Here is a 13,119-nt window from a genome sequence, read left to right as displayed (position 1 = left end):
AAAAGGGAATGAACATTTTTGGAAATCCAGTCATCCCTGAGATATCTTCCTCAAATCAATAGATCCTTTTGTGAGGAGCCAAAATGTTCCTACATTTCTAATATCAGAGCTTAGATTCTTTTTTTAAATCTAGAAATAAGGCGGAAATGTCTTTATCTAAATTTATGTCCGTATTTTTAACTAAATGGCATTTCATTTAGTACAGACTGAGAAAATAGTGACTAGATTTTTTTTTATAATAAATTGTAACTCAAGCAAAATAATAACCTCGCTACTAAAGAGGTTAGGCTATTCCTAGCAATTTATTATGTTCCATTCTAATTACCCACTTATGTAATTAATGAGTTTGTAACTAAAATAACATTAAAGTCTTCAGCATAACATGAAAATATCCTGGTATTAGTCTGGTTTGCAATCAGAACTTAAGAGAGGGCTGTATATATATATTTTTTTATTTGAGTAACGAAGTAAAAAATGAGTAGAAACTGGAAGTATTAGGCGCCAAAAATCTTGAAAAGACTCACTCCACAAATAACTCAGAAAAGAGACAGCATGTTTCCCCAACAAGATTTGGGAAGAGGCTGACAAAGAATTTTTTTTCTTTTTAACTAAGTCATTAAGTTAAAACCATCAACAGAAAAACTGCAGGAAAATGTGTGCCATTTGAAAACATTATTTATTTTAACCTGTAAAAGAATTTTTAACAATTTTACTGTCCAGTGCTGTGGATTGTGACTTTACACTAAGTGACATTTCAGCCCTAAGAATCTTGTAAAATAAAGAGGCATCATCATGAAAACTTTCATTATGATGTTTTGTAATTACATACTTCAATTCTGGGCAATTTTCATTAATATTTTCAAAATGAATGGCATTATCCTGATGTCATGGTCTCATAATTGGATTTTTAATATTTGAGTAGAGTAAAACCTTATTGAGCTTTGTCTTTGTCATTGTTAAGATTTTATTTCTTATGTGTGTGGGTGTTTTGCCTGTATGAGTGTCTGAGCACCGCCTAGGTGGATGCTGGGAATTGAACCTGCGTCCTCTGGCAGAGCAGCTTAGCACAGGCTTAACCCCGTCTCATCTCTGAGTCCACCAAAAGAAGTTTTTAGGAAGAGCTCTTAGGCAATTTTTGAGGTCCCACCTGCCCTCTCCGCCTCCGAGTAGGAATGATAGGCTCTAGCCTTTATATGCACCAGTTTGGTTGCAAAACCACATTGAACTATGCATTGTTTCTTAGCCTATTGAAGATATTGCTCATTGCTGTCAGTGGACACGACCCAGGAGCCCAGAGTGACTGTCAGTTTCTTTGTTTACCTAACAGCATGTGGACATAAACATTCAACCTTAATGTTTAGCAACCTTATCAAAATATATGTTGATGCAAATCATAATCGGGCTTATTACTCCCCTCAGCCCACCCTTCCCCTTCTGCATTTCTATTTTTTCCTTGAACTGGATACGCCCATCTTGCCAACTATTTTCCTTCTGGGAATTTAGAACCCAATTTTTACGTTCCCATAGCTTGACACAGAACGTGAAATGTCCTTTCCTTCCGTATTTGTTACTATTTTGGCAAATGTATTTGGCACAAGAATCTCCTTGGTGAGACTTCCTATAGCAGGTGACCCAGCCACGCCCCACCGCCACTCTCAACTAAAAGGTACGGTTTTTACTAAGATTACACTTGGAACACAGTTAACCCGGACTGAGCGCCCAGCGAGGGCCATTTAAATCCACGTACCCATGCGACAACTAAGGCAGAGATGTGTGCCTATAAGTCTGGATGGGGTCGCTGGCTCAGAAACTCCTGAGCGCCTAAAACACTGAAGTGACAGTCAGATACCGTCTCCACGCTGCGAATAAGAACCCGAATCCCACACGGAATGGAGAGGCCGCCTAGGTTAGCCTGGGGAAGGCCACCCTGCCTGGTCACACAAGAGGTCGCAGCAGTGGGATCCAAACGCCGAGCAAACTTTTGCAGGTGCGGAAGGCGGGGCGGGGCGGGGCGGGGCGGGGCGGGGCGGAGCGAAGTGTACGCAGGCGCAGTGTCCACACGCCGGGGGTTGAGCACCACCCAGAAGGTGGAGCATCCGGCTGCGCATGCGCCCTGAGTCACCGGCGCCTCTCGGGGTTGGAGAACTGGCTCCGCGGTGTGTAGCGGGATGGTTCCTAGGTGCCAGGTAAGAGTTGGTTCGCGCGGACGAGCTAGCCTGGGTGTGGGGCTCCACCACAGCCCGGCCCTGCTGGGGCGCCCCTTCCTCTCTAACTCCTCCCGGGTTCCGGGTCTTGCGCCTGCTGCTCGCTGAATGTCAAGTTCTGTCCCCGAACTCTGGAGTCCAGGTCATGGCCTTCACGACCGATTCCCTTCTGGAGGCTCCTAGACGGTTTTTTCCCCTTACCATTCGGGATGATTCATTTTGACACTTTTTAAAATTAAAACGCTCCTAGTTAGGAATTATTGTGAGGAAATGCGCATCACCCATGGATTGACAGGCTCAGGATAGTTTGCAGCAGCCGTGATTATTGTGGAGAGACCGAGTTGTACTGAGTGACAGGTGAGACCTTGTGCACAGTCAGGTCCCTTCGTTCCCAGGCTGATTACACGGGTTTGGCCTAGAAACTACCAGTTGATCCTGCAATTCAAGCCCATTTGCTTTGCGACATGTCAAATGTTCTGTGTTGTGTAACTTAATCGTAATGTAGGACGGAATCAAAGGTCATTTGACCACTGTGAAATGAAAGCTAGGCCTTTGCTGACTGGGTTATTTAATTTACTTGTGTAATCCATCCCCTGACTCAGACCTCTGTCTCTGCTTCGCGGCTGATGGAAGAATCGATTCCGTGTCAAGTTAAGTCAGACTTCGCATGTTTTCTAAGGAAATGTAGTAGGATTTTAATGCTGCTTGTGAGAGGTCTGAACGGTAGGCAGAAATCAGAAGTGATTTTAAAGCGTTTGTCTCAAATATGAATCTATAGATACATGGAAATGTTTTGTTTGTTTGTTTATGTTTTTCGAGACAGGGTTTCTCTGTGTAGCCCTGGCTATCCAGAACTACACTCTGGTAGACCAGGCTGGTCTTGAACTCACATAGATCTGACTGTTTCTGCCTCCCAGTTCTGGGATTAAAGACATGTGTCGTCACCACCAGGCCGATACTGAAGTTTTCTGAGCCATTGCATTTGGGAAGCGAGGAGACTTCTTGGTGCCGGCTATTTAGACGATCCTCTCTCCTTTCAGATTGAAGTGTTGTATTTTGCAAAAAGTGCTGAAATAGCCGGCGTTCGCTCGGAGACCATTTCTGTGCCACAGGAAATCAAAGCATCACAGCTGTGGAAGGAGCTCGAGAGTCTCCATCCTGGGTAGCTAACGTTGTAGAATGCATATGATGAACATGTAAAGGTTTCTAAAATGTGTAAATTATGTGTGAGTGTGCGTATGTGTGTTCTCACACGAGAGTACTAGTTCTTTAAAATTCTTGAAATTTTAAAACTCTGGTATTTAGAAGCATTCAAGTACCACAAGGAACATCACAGATAATTTACTAGAAAGACAGTCAAGTGGATGCCCCCTAGATATGTTTATGTAATTTACAATCATTTTTCTAATTTCTAAGACGGAAAAATGCAAGTTCTGCCTTTTATAGCCTAAGATGAAAAATTGAAAGATGCTGTTAAAAACATACATTATAAACCTTTCTGTCCTTTTCTCTCTTTTAAAATACTCAAAAGTTTCTGAGATAGAAAGAAAAATGAAGTATAACAGACCCTACATGCTTCTGAGCTTGGGTTTTATAATATTTGAAAATTTCTCACTGGTCCCTGAAAATCTGAAATGAAACTTATTATTTTTCCCTGAAGCCCTGTGGGGATGAACTATAGAATGGCTGGAAACTGTCCCAAGAACACCAGTGGTGCTGCTTCAGCCTGCGGAAAGAGGTTTCCCCCAGAGCTCAGCTCTGTGCGGAAGGTGCTACACTAGTAGCTCTCAACCTGTGGGTGGCCACCCCCGCAAGGGGTCGAATGACCTTTACACAAGGGTCACCTATTAGATAGCATATCAGATATTTTCATTACAATTCATAACAGCGGCAAAAATGACAGTTATGAAGTAGCAACGAAGTAATTGTGTGGCTGGGGGGTCACCACGATGTGAGGAACTGTATTAAAAAGGGTGGCACCATTCGGAAGGTTGTGCCACACTGTATGCTCAGAAGGACTGGATGCTTCTCCCTGGCTGGGAACCACTCAAATCACTCACTTCCTTGTGAAAGGTTGGCAAGCCCTTTGTGCTGTTTTACCTACCTGTAAGCCAGCAGCCGGCTTCATACGAAAAGGCTGTGTTCTGGTTGGGAAGTTTTTGTTTTGATTTTTTTTTTCTTTTCTCCAAAGTTTTGAATATAGGTCTGTAAACTTTTCTGTCCTTTTCTCTTCTCTAGAATACTCAAAAGGTTTCTGAGGTTAAAGGAAAAGCGTAGAATAAGTTTGTGATATTTGCTATTTTCCCACTGGCCTTGGCTTTAGAGCAACCTAACCTATGTTTGGGGTCAAGCGTGCTGTACACAGTGAGAGTGAGGTCAGTGCCTCTGTGAGTGAAGTATTACTTAATGCAGCTGAGGAGGTGTGAGGAGCAGCTCACAGGGTCTAACCAGGGCCACTTCTCCTTCAGGTTGGCTGATGTTAGAAACCAGGTGATATTTGCTGTTCGTCAAGAGTATGTCGAGCTTGGAGATCAGCAACTCCTGCTTCAGCCCGGAGACGAGGTTGCCATCATCCCGCCAATCAGTGGAGGATAGTGCATCTGAGCCGTCCGGGTATGTGGTGAAGGACCAGCCTCAGGATACCTTGCCTATGGTTTGCTCTTACTGTCTATTCTGTGTGAGTCTGACTGCACCAGTCCTTTGCCAAGGCAGCAGCAACTGGGATTTCTATACTGATGCGAGGTCGTGATGAACACTGTCTACCGTCTCCCATGACCCCTAGAGTAAGCAGTTTGATGTGTTCATTATATTCATTTAACATTTCTCATTGAGATCTTATAATGCATGTGTTTTGATGGTGGGAAAACAAACTCAGAGAAATTTAAAAAGACCTTGTCTTTAGGGACTGGGGAGGTGCCTCTGTCTGTGAAGTGCTTGTATGAGCATGAGGGCTTACATTAGGGACCTAGAACCCCTGTAGAAGCCAGATGTGGCAACACATTCTTTTAGCCTCAGCCCTGGAAGGCAGAGACAGATGGATCCCTAAGGATGTGCAGGCCAGTGAAGTCCAGATTAACTGAGAGACTCTGTTTCAAAACATAAGATGGAAAGCAATTGAGGAAGACACCCATGTTGCCATTTGGCCTCTGCCCAAATGTGCATGGTGTTCAGGTTCATGGACACACACACATACATGCACACACATACATGAACACACACATACATGCACACACAAACGAAAGCTTGCTTTGGCCACGTGTGGCCACACATGGCCTTTCCTCACAGTGGCAGGACCAGAATTTGAATTTACCTTTGTAGTATGACTTTTTTTACCTTTTAACAAATGTGGTTGCTTATACCTGATAATAGCTTCCCTGGATGTAAACTGTACAAGTAGGAAGTTAAAAGGATTGTCCCTGAAGAGACAATCAACTACTGTCCAGCACAGAGGAGCAGCTTCTCAGCTGTGTGGTCGTGGGACTCTAGGGTCAACTTAGTCCATGGAAGAGTGGGATGAGTATAAACATTCTTCAGGGTAGTGTGGGAGCGCCCGGCTAAGGATTGAGTCAGAACAGCTTGTTTTATTGTCAACTGAAGAATAAATACACTGCAAGGTAAACTGTTTTTGAATAAGAACTCTTTAAAGTATAGATAAAAAAAAGAGAGATAGAAAAAAAAGATATCCCAAAAGCAACAGTAAATATCCTTCACAGAGGCAAAGGTTCAGCCCCATTAAAGACAAGCCAGAGGGGTCTGTTTTCTCTGCCTCCCTTTCCTGGAAAGCTGTGCAGCAGATGCCAGCATGTTCACACTTAGGGAACTTTCTCAGGCCTGCTGTCTGGACACACTAGGATTCCCTGTGGAAGATGTATCTTAGTTTCATGATCATGTTCTGATCAGCCCATCTCAGGGAGTTCTAAGATGCTAATTTTCAGAGTTAATTCAGAGAGCAAGCATACTGCTTTTAAAAGCCCACGCGTGTGACCGCAGCAATTCGGAAAGGTGAGAGCGATTGTTAATAGGATTGTACAATGTTTGAGTGAGCTCGGCCTGAGTTATCTTGGCTGGTGTTAGAACCCGCAAGCCATGTTTGAGTTGTCTTTACAGTCAGAGGTGTGGGAACTCAGTATGGTTGGAAACACGATTTGGGTTTGGTGTTTTCAGAAAGAAACAAAAAAATGATGTGTCAAGCAATGGTTCTTGGCCCCTTTGGGATCAAACAACCCTTTCCCAAGGGTTGCATAGCAGATGTCCTGCATGTCAGATATTTACAATTTTTAACAGCAGTAAAGTTACAGTTATGAAGTAGCAACAAAATGATTTTATGGTTGGGGGTTACCACAGCATGAGGACCTGTACTGAAGTGTTAGGAAGGTTGAGAGCCACAGTGTGGAGGGTGTAAGTTCCTCAGGTGGCACATAGGGAAGGTGAGAAATCTGGGAGCCACATGCTGGTTTGCTTTTTGTTTTTGTTTTATTTTTGTTTTTTTGTTTTTGTTCTTTTTTTAGCTGGAGATAGAGAAACAAACACTGGGTTAAGACTTCTTGAATTCTCAGCACTTTGCCCAGGTCTCTGATAAACTTCTCTTTCGTTTTTTTTCTATTCAGATGAACTTTCACAGGACTTCTAATTATACATCTCATGGCATGTAGCACAAGGTCCCCTTTCTTGGCCAGCCTCAAACTAGCCTCTCTCCTTTACTCCCGAGCACATCGTATTTTTTATTGTCCTATAATCTGAAATTTGCCACTCCCTTTCATCACCTGCACCCTGTCTCTATTTATCCGTGTCACTTCTTATTGCTCAGATCTCAACTTTGAACATTACCTCTTAAGAAAGACCTTTGGGGTCCCTTTATCTGCAGTAGTCCCTAAGACCTATCACAGAAGTTTACTTATTTCCATTAAGTTATCTCAGTGTGGTAGGTGTGTGTGTGTGTGTGTGTGTGTGTGTGTGTGTATAAATGTACACATGCCACAGGGTGTATATGAAAGTTAGAGGACAGCTTATGGGAGTCAATGTTTTTCCTTTCACCATTTTATGTGGATGAAGCTTGGTAGTTAGCTTTGGTGACAAGGACCTTTACCTGCTCAGCCACTTTCCTGAACCTGTGGCTCTTCATTGGTTTGCTTATCCTATTTAAAGACAAGCGCTCTGAGGTCAGGAGCCTGAGCTTTTGGTACTTGCAGATCAGTGCCTAGGGTACGTCTGGCTCGTAGTCATTTGTCGTAGTGAGGATTTCTATTCCTGTGATGAAACACCGTGCCCAAAAGCAAGTTGGAAACTAAGGAGTCTATGTCTGCTTACCACTCTGGGTCACACGCCATCACTGAGGGAAATCAAGGCTGGATCTGAAGCAGAAGTCATGTTAGAATACTGCTTACTGGTTTGGTCCTCATGGCTTACTCATTATGGTTTGCTTCATCTGCTTTCTTATAGCACCCAGAACCACTAACCTAGGGCTGGCACACCCCACAGTGAGCCGGGTCCTCCCACCTCAATCATCAATAAAGAAAATGCCCCACAGGCTTCCTTACCTACAGACCAGTCTTTTGGCAGCCTGAGGTTCCCTCTTCCTGGCTTGTGTCAAGTTGGCATAAAGCTACCCACCATAGCATAAGCAGATGGCACGGGAATGCTGTTTAGTGAGTAAATGTAAAACTCCAGAAGACTTCATACCATACCTGGAGGGTAGGTGCCCAGTTTCCTTTTTCCTCTGTCACTTACTTGGCTTGAGCTAGGTTGTGAAGGGCTCATTGTTCCCGTAGAATAACCATCTCTCCCTTTTCCCGTCTCTCGCTTGAAGGAAAAGGCCATTCTGTGTGTACGACAGGCTTACGTCGTGGTTAGTGATGTCCTAAATGTGGGCGGGGTCCCTTACCAAGTGATTAGTGGTGTTCTACCTGTATGGCCTGCTTACACAGTGGTTACTGATGATCTGGGTGTGGGGCTCTGTTGAGGCTGGCCAGCGGCCCACATGTCTGGGTTCTAGCCTGGGAGGCATCTTGGAATCTGGAAGAAAAGAGGGAACTAGGTGGCGCGAGAAAGAATGGAACCAAGACATCAGTCTGATCAAGGTTCAGTTTTACTATTCGGAGACACCGGGTTATGAAGAAGTGGGAGGGACCCATTCTCGCCAAATCATCCTTGGAGTCCAGTTTCAGGTGACCACCTGTTGGCTCCGGAACAGCTAGGCGGCAGGCAGTAGCAGTGGGAGTGGCAGAAAAATAGGGTGGCAGGCTCCACCCCGGATGCTCTCTTCATGCTAACAGTCAAACCTGATCAGCCAGATTTCAGGCTGAGGAGGGGAGGTTACGGGGCTCCCTTACACAGTGGTTGGTGGTGTTCCAGGTGTGGGGCTTGGTTACACAGTCATTAGTGATGACATACATACAGCTATAAGTGGTGGTACTTTGTGTCATGCTGAGAGAGATGAGCAGCAGTTCCGTTCTTTGGTTATATTGGCCTATCCCGTGGACACGTGTGAGTGATGACGCTTATGTAGAATCCCTGTAGATTCATGAGGGGGTGTGATAATTGTTTTAGTTTATTAAAACCTTGGACTTAATTTTTATCACTCAAATCAAATCCTCGTCTTCCCACCTAATGTAGAAAAGTGGGCGTGGAAACAATGTGTAAGTCGAATGTCTTACTTCTGCCACTCTTGCTAAGGGTCGTTGACATCTTATTTCTAGGAAAGATGTGGACGATGTTCAGGAGGAACCTAAAGACATAATACAGTTCACTGCCGAGAAGCTCTCTGTGGGTGAAGTGTCACAGTTGGTGGTGTCCCCTCTGTGTGGTGCAGTGTCTCTCTTTGTAGGTGAGTTTGTGATTTCTGAACTTCTACAGAGTAGAAGCCAGTGAGTGCTCTCTATGTTGGATGTACAATACTGAGTGACAAGCCAAAACTGCCCACGGAGGGGACAGAAACTTCCCAGTTTTACTTTTATCTTAATTAGTTTTTGATTAACAAGCCATATTAAATTACAGGGATGACAAAGCATGATAAAAATCAACACTAAGAGAGAAATTTTGTACATTCCAAATGTTGAGATAAAGCATGTATTTATAGATATAACAAATGTTTTCCTTTTAAGTGTGAAGTGCTGCTGGTGAGAAGCCAAGTACAGCAGTCTGTCCTACGATGCTGTCAGGAAGCTTGCTTAGTTATTGTTATTATCATCTTGGAGCAATTCTTGTTTGCTCTCCTAGTCAAGTTTCTTTGTTAGAAATAATTCTTTTAAAAATATGTAAATGAAGTATTTCTGTTGTAGGGGAAATTTTATTCTCATTGTGTGATTTTTTTTGTTTGTTTTGTTTTTTAGGGACTACAAGAAATAACTTTGAAGGCAAGAAAGTCATTAGCTTAGAATATGAAGCATATGTACCGATGGCAGAAAATGAAATCAGAAAAATCTGTAATGACATTAGACAGAAATGGCCCGTGAGACACATAGCGGTATTCCATCGGCTTGGGTAGGATCTTTTTATCTTCTGAATGGTGAATATGGTTTTCCCTGAGGGCAGTGGAGAGGGCGTCCAGCATTCACCTTGATTGCAAGTTGGATTGCAGCTTCAGATGCCCTCGCCACCTCTTCTGCTAAAACGAAATGTGCCAAGACCTTCAGGTCCCAGCCTGAAGTGCCTGTGGGAATGGCTGCCTAAATCCTTGACCATAAGCAGTCGCTCTGGGCTCTTAGCGCAGAGTATGGTGAGAGTTGGCTCCAGATCTGAAGCCATTAAAAATAGTTGGCTTCTTATCCCACCAAAAAGAGTGGCGCTCCAGGATTTCAAAGAAGTCATCAATTAAGACATCTGTCATTGTTATTAGCTATAATTTTATTACTGACCGCTAATGCTACTGGGTGTTGCCAGTCCTGTTGCTTAAGATTCATTGGCATATATATATGTTTTTAATGCTGCGTTAAGTATCTGTGGTCACTGTGTAGTCTGTTTTAGACAGCATCTCATGTTGTGCCTTGTTTGAGTCAGGTTTATTGAATTATAGAGAAGACCTTTTTGTCTTAATCCCCATCAAAGAGTTTTTATGGATAGATGCTAATTTCCACTGAGTATAACTGAGATAAATTACCATTTTCTAGTTAAACTAGATATTTAAATACAATAAAATTACTATATATATATATATATATATATATATATAGTAATTATATATATATATATATATATATACACATATACATATATATACATACATATAATATATATAGTGTTTTTAACATTTTTAGTGGTTTCTTTGCTGTATGAGTCAGGAGATAATGGTAATTTTTTTCACCATCTTGTTAAAGTTTGGTTCCAGTGTCAGAAGCAAGCACAGTTATTGCTGTGTCTTCAGCTCACAGAGCCGCGTCCCTGGAAGCCGTGAGCTACGCCATTGATTCTTTAAAAGCCAAGGTGCCCATATGGAAAAAGGTGAGTGAGGAAAATACCTCATTTTGTCACAGGGAGATGATTTTATTCTTAGATAAAAGACTGTTCAGAATTTGGCTTCATATGTCTTGCTTACCTATAGAATCTTGTTCTTCTCAGCTGTAAAATAGCACATTTATGTAGTGACTGTTTTCCAAGTTTAACCATATATATTATATATATATATATATATATATATATAATATATGGTTATGTAACATATATATATGTGTGTGTGTGTGTGTAAATATTTGTACCCCAAGGAGCACATGGTATAGAGCAGGCCTCCACAAGGGCTGGTGGTTAGAATCTCTAATCCACACTATTTCCGTGGTTCCTAAGGTAAATGACCCTTCAGTTAGGATTTTATTCAACTAGAGGTCTTTCTTTGGAAAGTAAGAATAATGTTGGTTTCTTAGTCTCTGGCCAAAAAGCAATCCCTCAGGGCAAAAGAGCATTTGCCTAGTGGTTTTCTTTTCAGGGAGTAGACTGTGTCTGAGAAAATGCTTAATGGATGGATTAGAAAACAAATAGGTACCAGACACGGTGTCACTCATCCACATCCCCTGCACTGTGAGAAGAACACAAGTTTTAATCTGCCATAGGCACATAGATCCCATCTCAGAAATATATATAAAAATTGAAACCATCACTAGGACTTTCTGCCTTTACGTCAAGTCAATCAAGAGCAAGTCACTCTGGTTAAATGGGCATTTTGCATGGCCAGCCTCTGCTCCCCACAGTAGAGTAGCAGCACTGGGGGACAGTTCTGCACTTGCAAATGTGTACTTATGCATCTGAGTCTAAGACCCCCAAGTGGCCCTCAGCAGTGTGGCTGTTCCCAAAACCAAGCTCCAAGGTCAGAAGAAGCTCACACAGGGCCAGGACTATCCTGAAAGCAGTGGCTGCCTCAGTCAGTGGGAAAGATGAGCAAGCAGGACCGTGGTCTATGAAATTTAGTGGATGTCGTATTTTCTGAGTGGGCTAAAGACTTTAGGAACTACGTTGGAATTACAAGGTAGGGTATGTGTCCATGGAGGTCATGATTCTGAGAGAATATGAGGCAAGCCCAGACAAGGGGAAGGGGTTGAAATTGCTCCAATTGAGGTTCCACCCAGATGGCAACAATAGCTGTCTTTTCTGCAGAGGAGAGGACGACAGGGAGGACCGCAGAGGAGGCTCTGCCCTGAAGTGAGAGCAGGAAGTGAGTGAGCACACACTCTCACTTTATGCCTGGAGGGCTGGGGCAGTGCGGGTGCTCAGAGGCAGGCAGACAGGGCAGGGAACCCGGACCTTGTCTGGGAACAAACAGAACACTGGTGACCTACGCCACGAGGTGCAGCGCAGACCTGACACACCAAGGATTTCCATAGCGGCTGTGAGGAAACCCAGAAAGAAATTCAGCAGTTTAGCAGAGAAGAGACGGGGCGGGGCGGGAGGGGGAGGGGAAAGGAGAAGAGGTGAAAACCACAAGAACATTTAAGGGCAGTCGCACTTGGGTTTATCCCACTGCAGGAATGAGATCGGGCCAAGAGGTGTTGGCTTTCTACTTCCTGTTCAGAGCTCAGGCCGGATTCTTTGCCTGGCCCACACGTGGAGATCATCTGAGACACAGGAAAAGGGGCTGTAGGCAGGTTAGGGCACTGCACAGAGGTCACAGCAGACTGAAGCGCAGGCCTCTTTAATTACTTCCCTGTTCTCATGTAGCTTCATGACTGATGGGAATCCAGTCCACCCTTTCTCTTAGTGATGTTCACGTAGGTGCGTTTGCAGAGAAGTACAGTTTAAAAAGCTTATCCTCTTCTGTAACTGCACCATGTCTTGTGACAGCTTCTGGTCTGTCACCTCCTGATTGGAGTTAGAGGAGCCTGCGTAGGGGACATGTATTTATGTCCATGTTCTCGGTGCCTCATGTCCCTTATGTTGTTAGAAAGAGTGCACATCTACACATAGATGTGCTATTTACTGGGCTCATTTGTTCAGAGTATTTTATTCTCATTAACATGCATTTTGAATACCTGCTCTCCTTCTGGTTTTTAGGAAATATATGAAGAATCAACCTCATCTTGGAAAAGAAACAAAGAGTGCTTCTGGGCAGCTGGTGACTAGTCAAGTGTGGTGCGCTAAGTCTAAAATTTGATAATCTCATAGCTAACACAAACGGAGAAGTAGCCAAGTGCATGAGTGTGTGGGATGAGGGGCTGCCTAGGACCTAAAGATGGGGAGAAAGGGCTTGACCTAAACCTGTGATAAGGTGTCTGCAATAGACCCAGCCTTCTGTGACTAACTCCTAACTAGCCAGCTCGCAGTGTGCTGCAGCCTGCCTTTTACCTTCAGCTGTCTCAGGAAGACCTCGCTGTCCCAGAGTGTACTGACAGCTTCACTATCAGGCATGTATTACAAAAAACCTGGCAGAATCAGAAACTCATTTACATAACGAAAAAGTGAATCTAAATAAATCATGATTTAAACAGTCTAAAAA

General features: G+C 43.5%; 1 protein-coding gene across 6 annotated transcripts; it reads left to right on the top strand.

Moving 5' to 3' along the window:
- Positions 1-2,092: 2,092 nt before the first annotated feature.
- Positions 2,093-13,119, top strand: Mocs2 (molybdenum cofactor synthesis 2). Of its 6 annotated transcripts, XM_085830809.1 has the most exons (8): positions 2,144-2,186; positions 3,245-3,366; positions 4,673-4,817; positions 8,900-9,027; positions 9,533-9,683; positions 10,517-10,640; positions 11,784-11,841; positions 12,678-13,119. In XM_085830809.1, exons 3-8 carry the CDS (start codon positions 4,720-4,722, stop codon positions 12,686-12,688), a joined length of 570 nt encoding a protein of 189 aa, XP_085686935.1. In that variant the 5' UTR covers positions 2,144-2,186; positions 3,245-3,366; positions 4,673-4,719; the 3' UTR covers positions 12,689-13,119. The 6 variants fall into 6 exon arrangements, 5 of the variants coding, with proteins under 5 accessions (XP_021035825.1, XP_085686936.1, XP_021035823.1 ...); XM_021180163.2 differs by lacking the exon at positions 11,784-11,841 and having other exon boundaries at positions 2,146-2,186; XM_085830810.1 differs by lacking the exons at positions 4,673-4,817; positions 11,784-11,841 and having other exon boundaries at positions 2,098-2,186.

The sequence above is a fragment of the Mus caroli genome, unplaced genomic scaffold (genome assembly GCF_978045245.1).
Source record: "Mus caroli unplaced genomic scaffold, Mus_caroli_1 scaffold_15, whole genome shotgun sequence".
NCBI lineage: Eukaryota > Metazoa > Chordata > Mammalia > Rodentia > Muridae > Mus > Mus caroli.
This window is presented reverse-complemented; position numbering and strand designations above follow the sequence as displayed.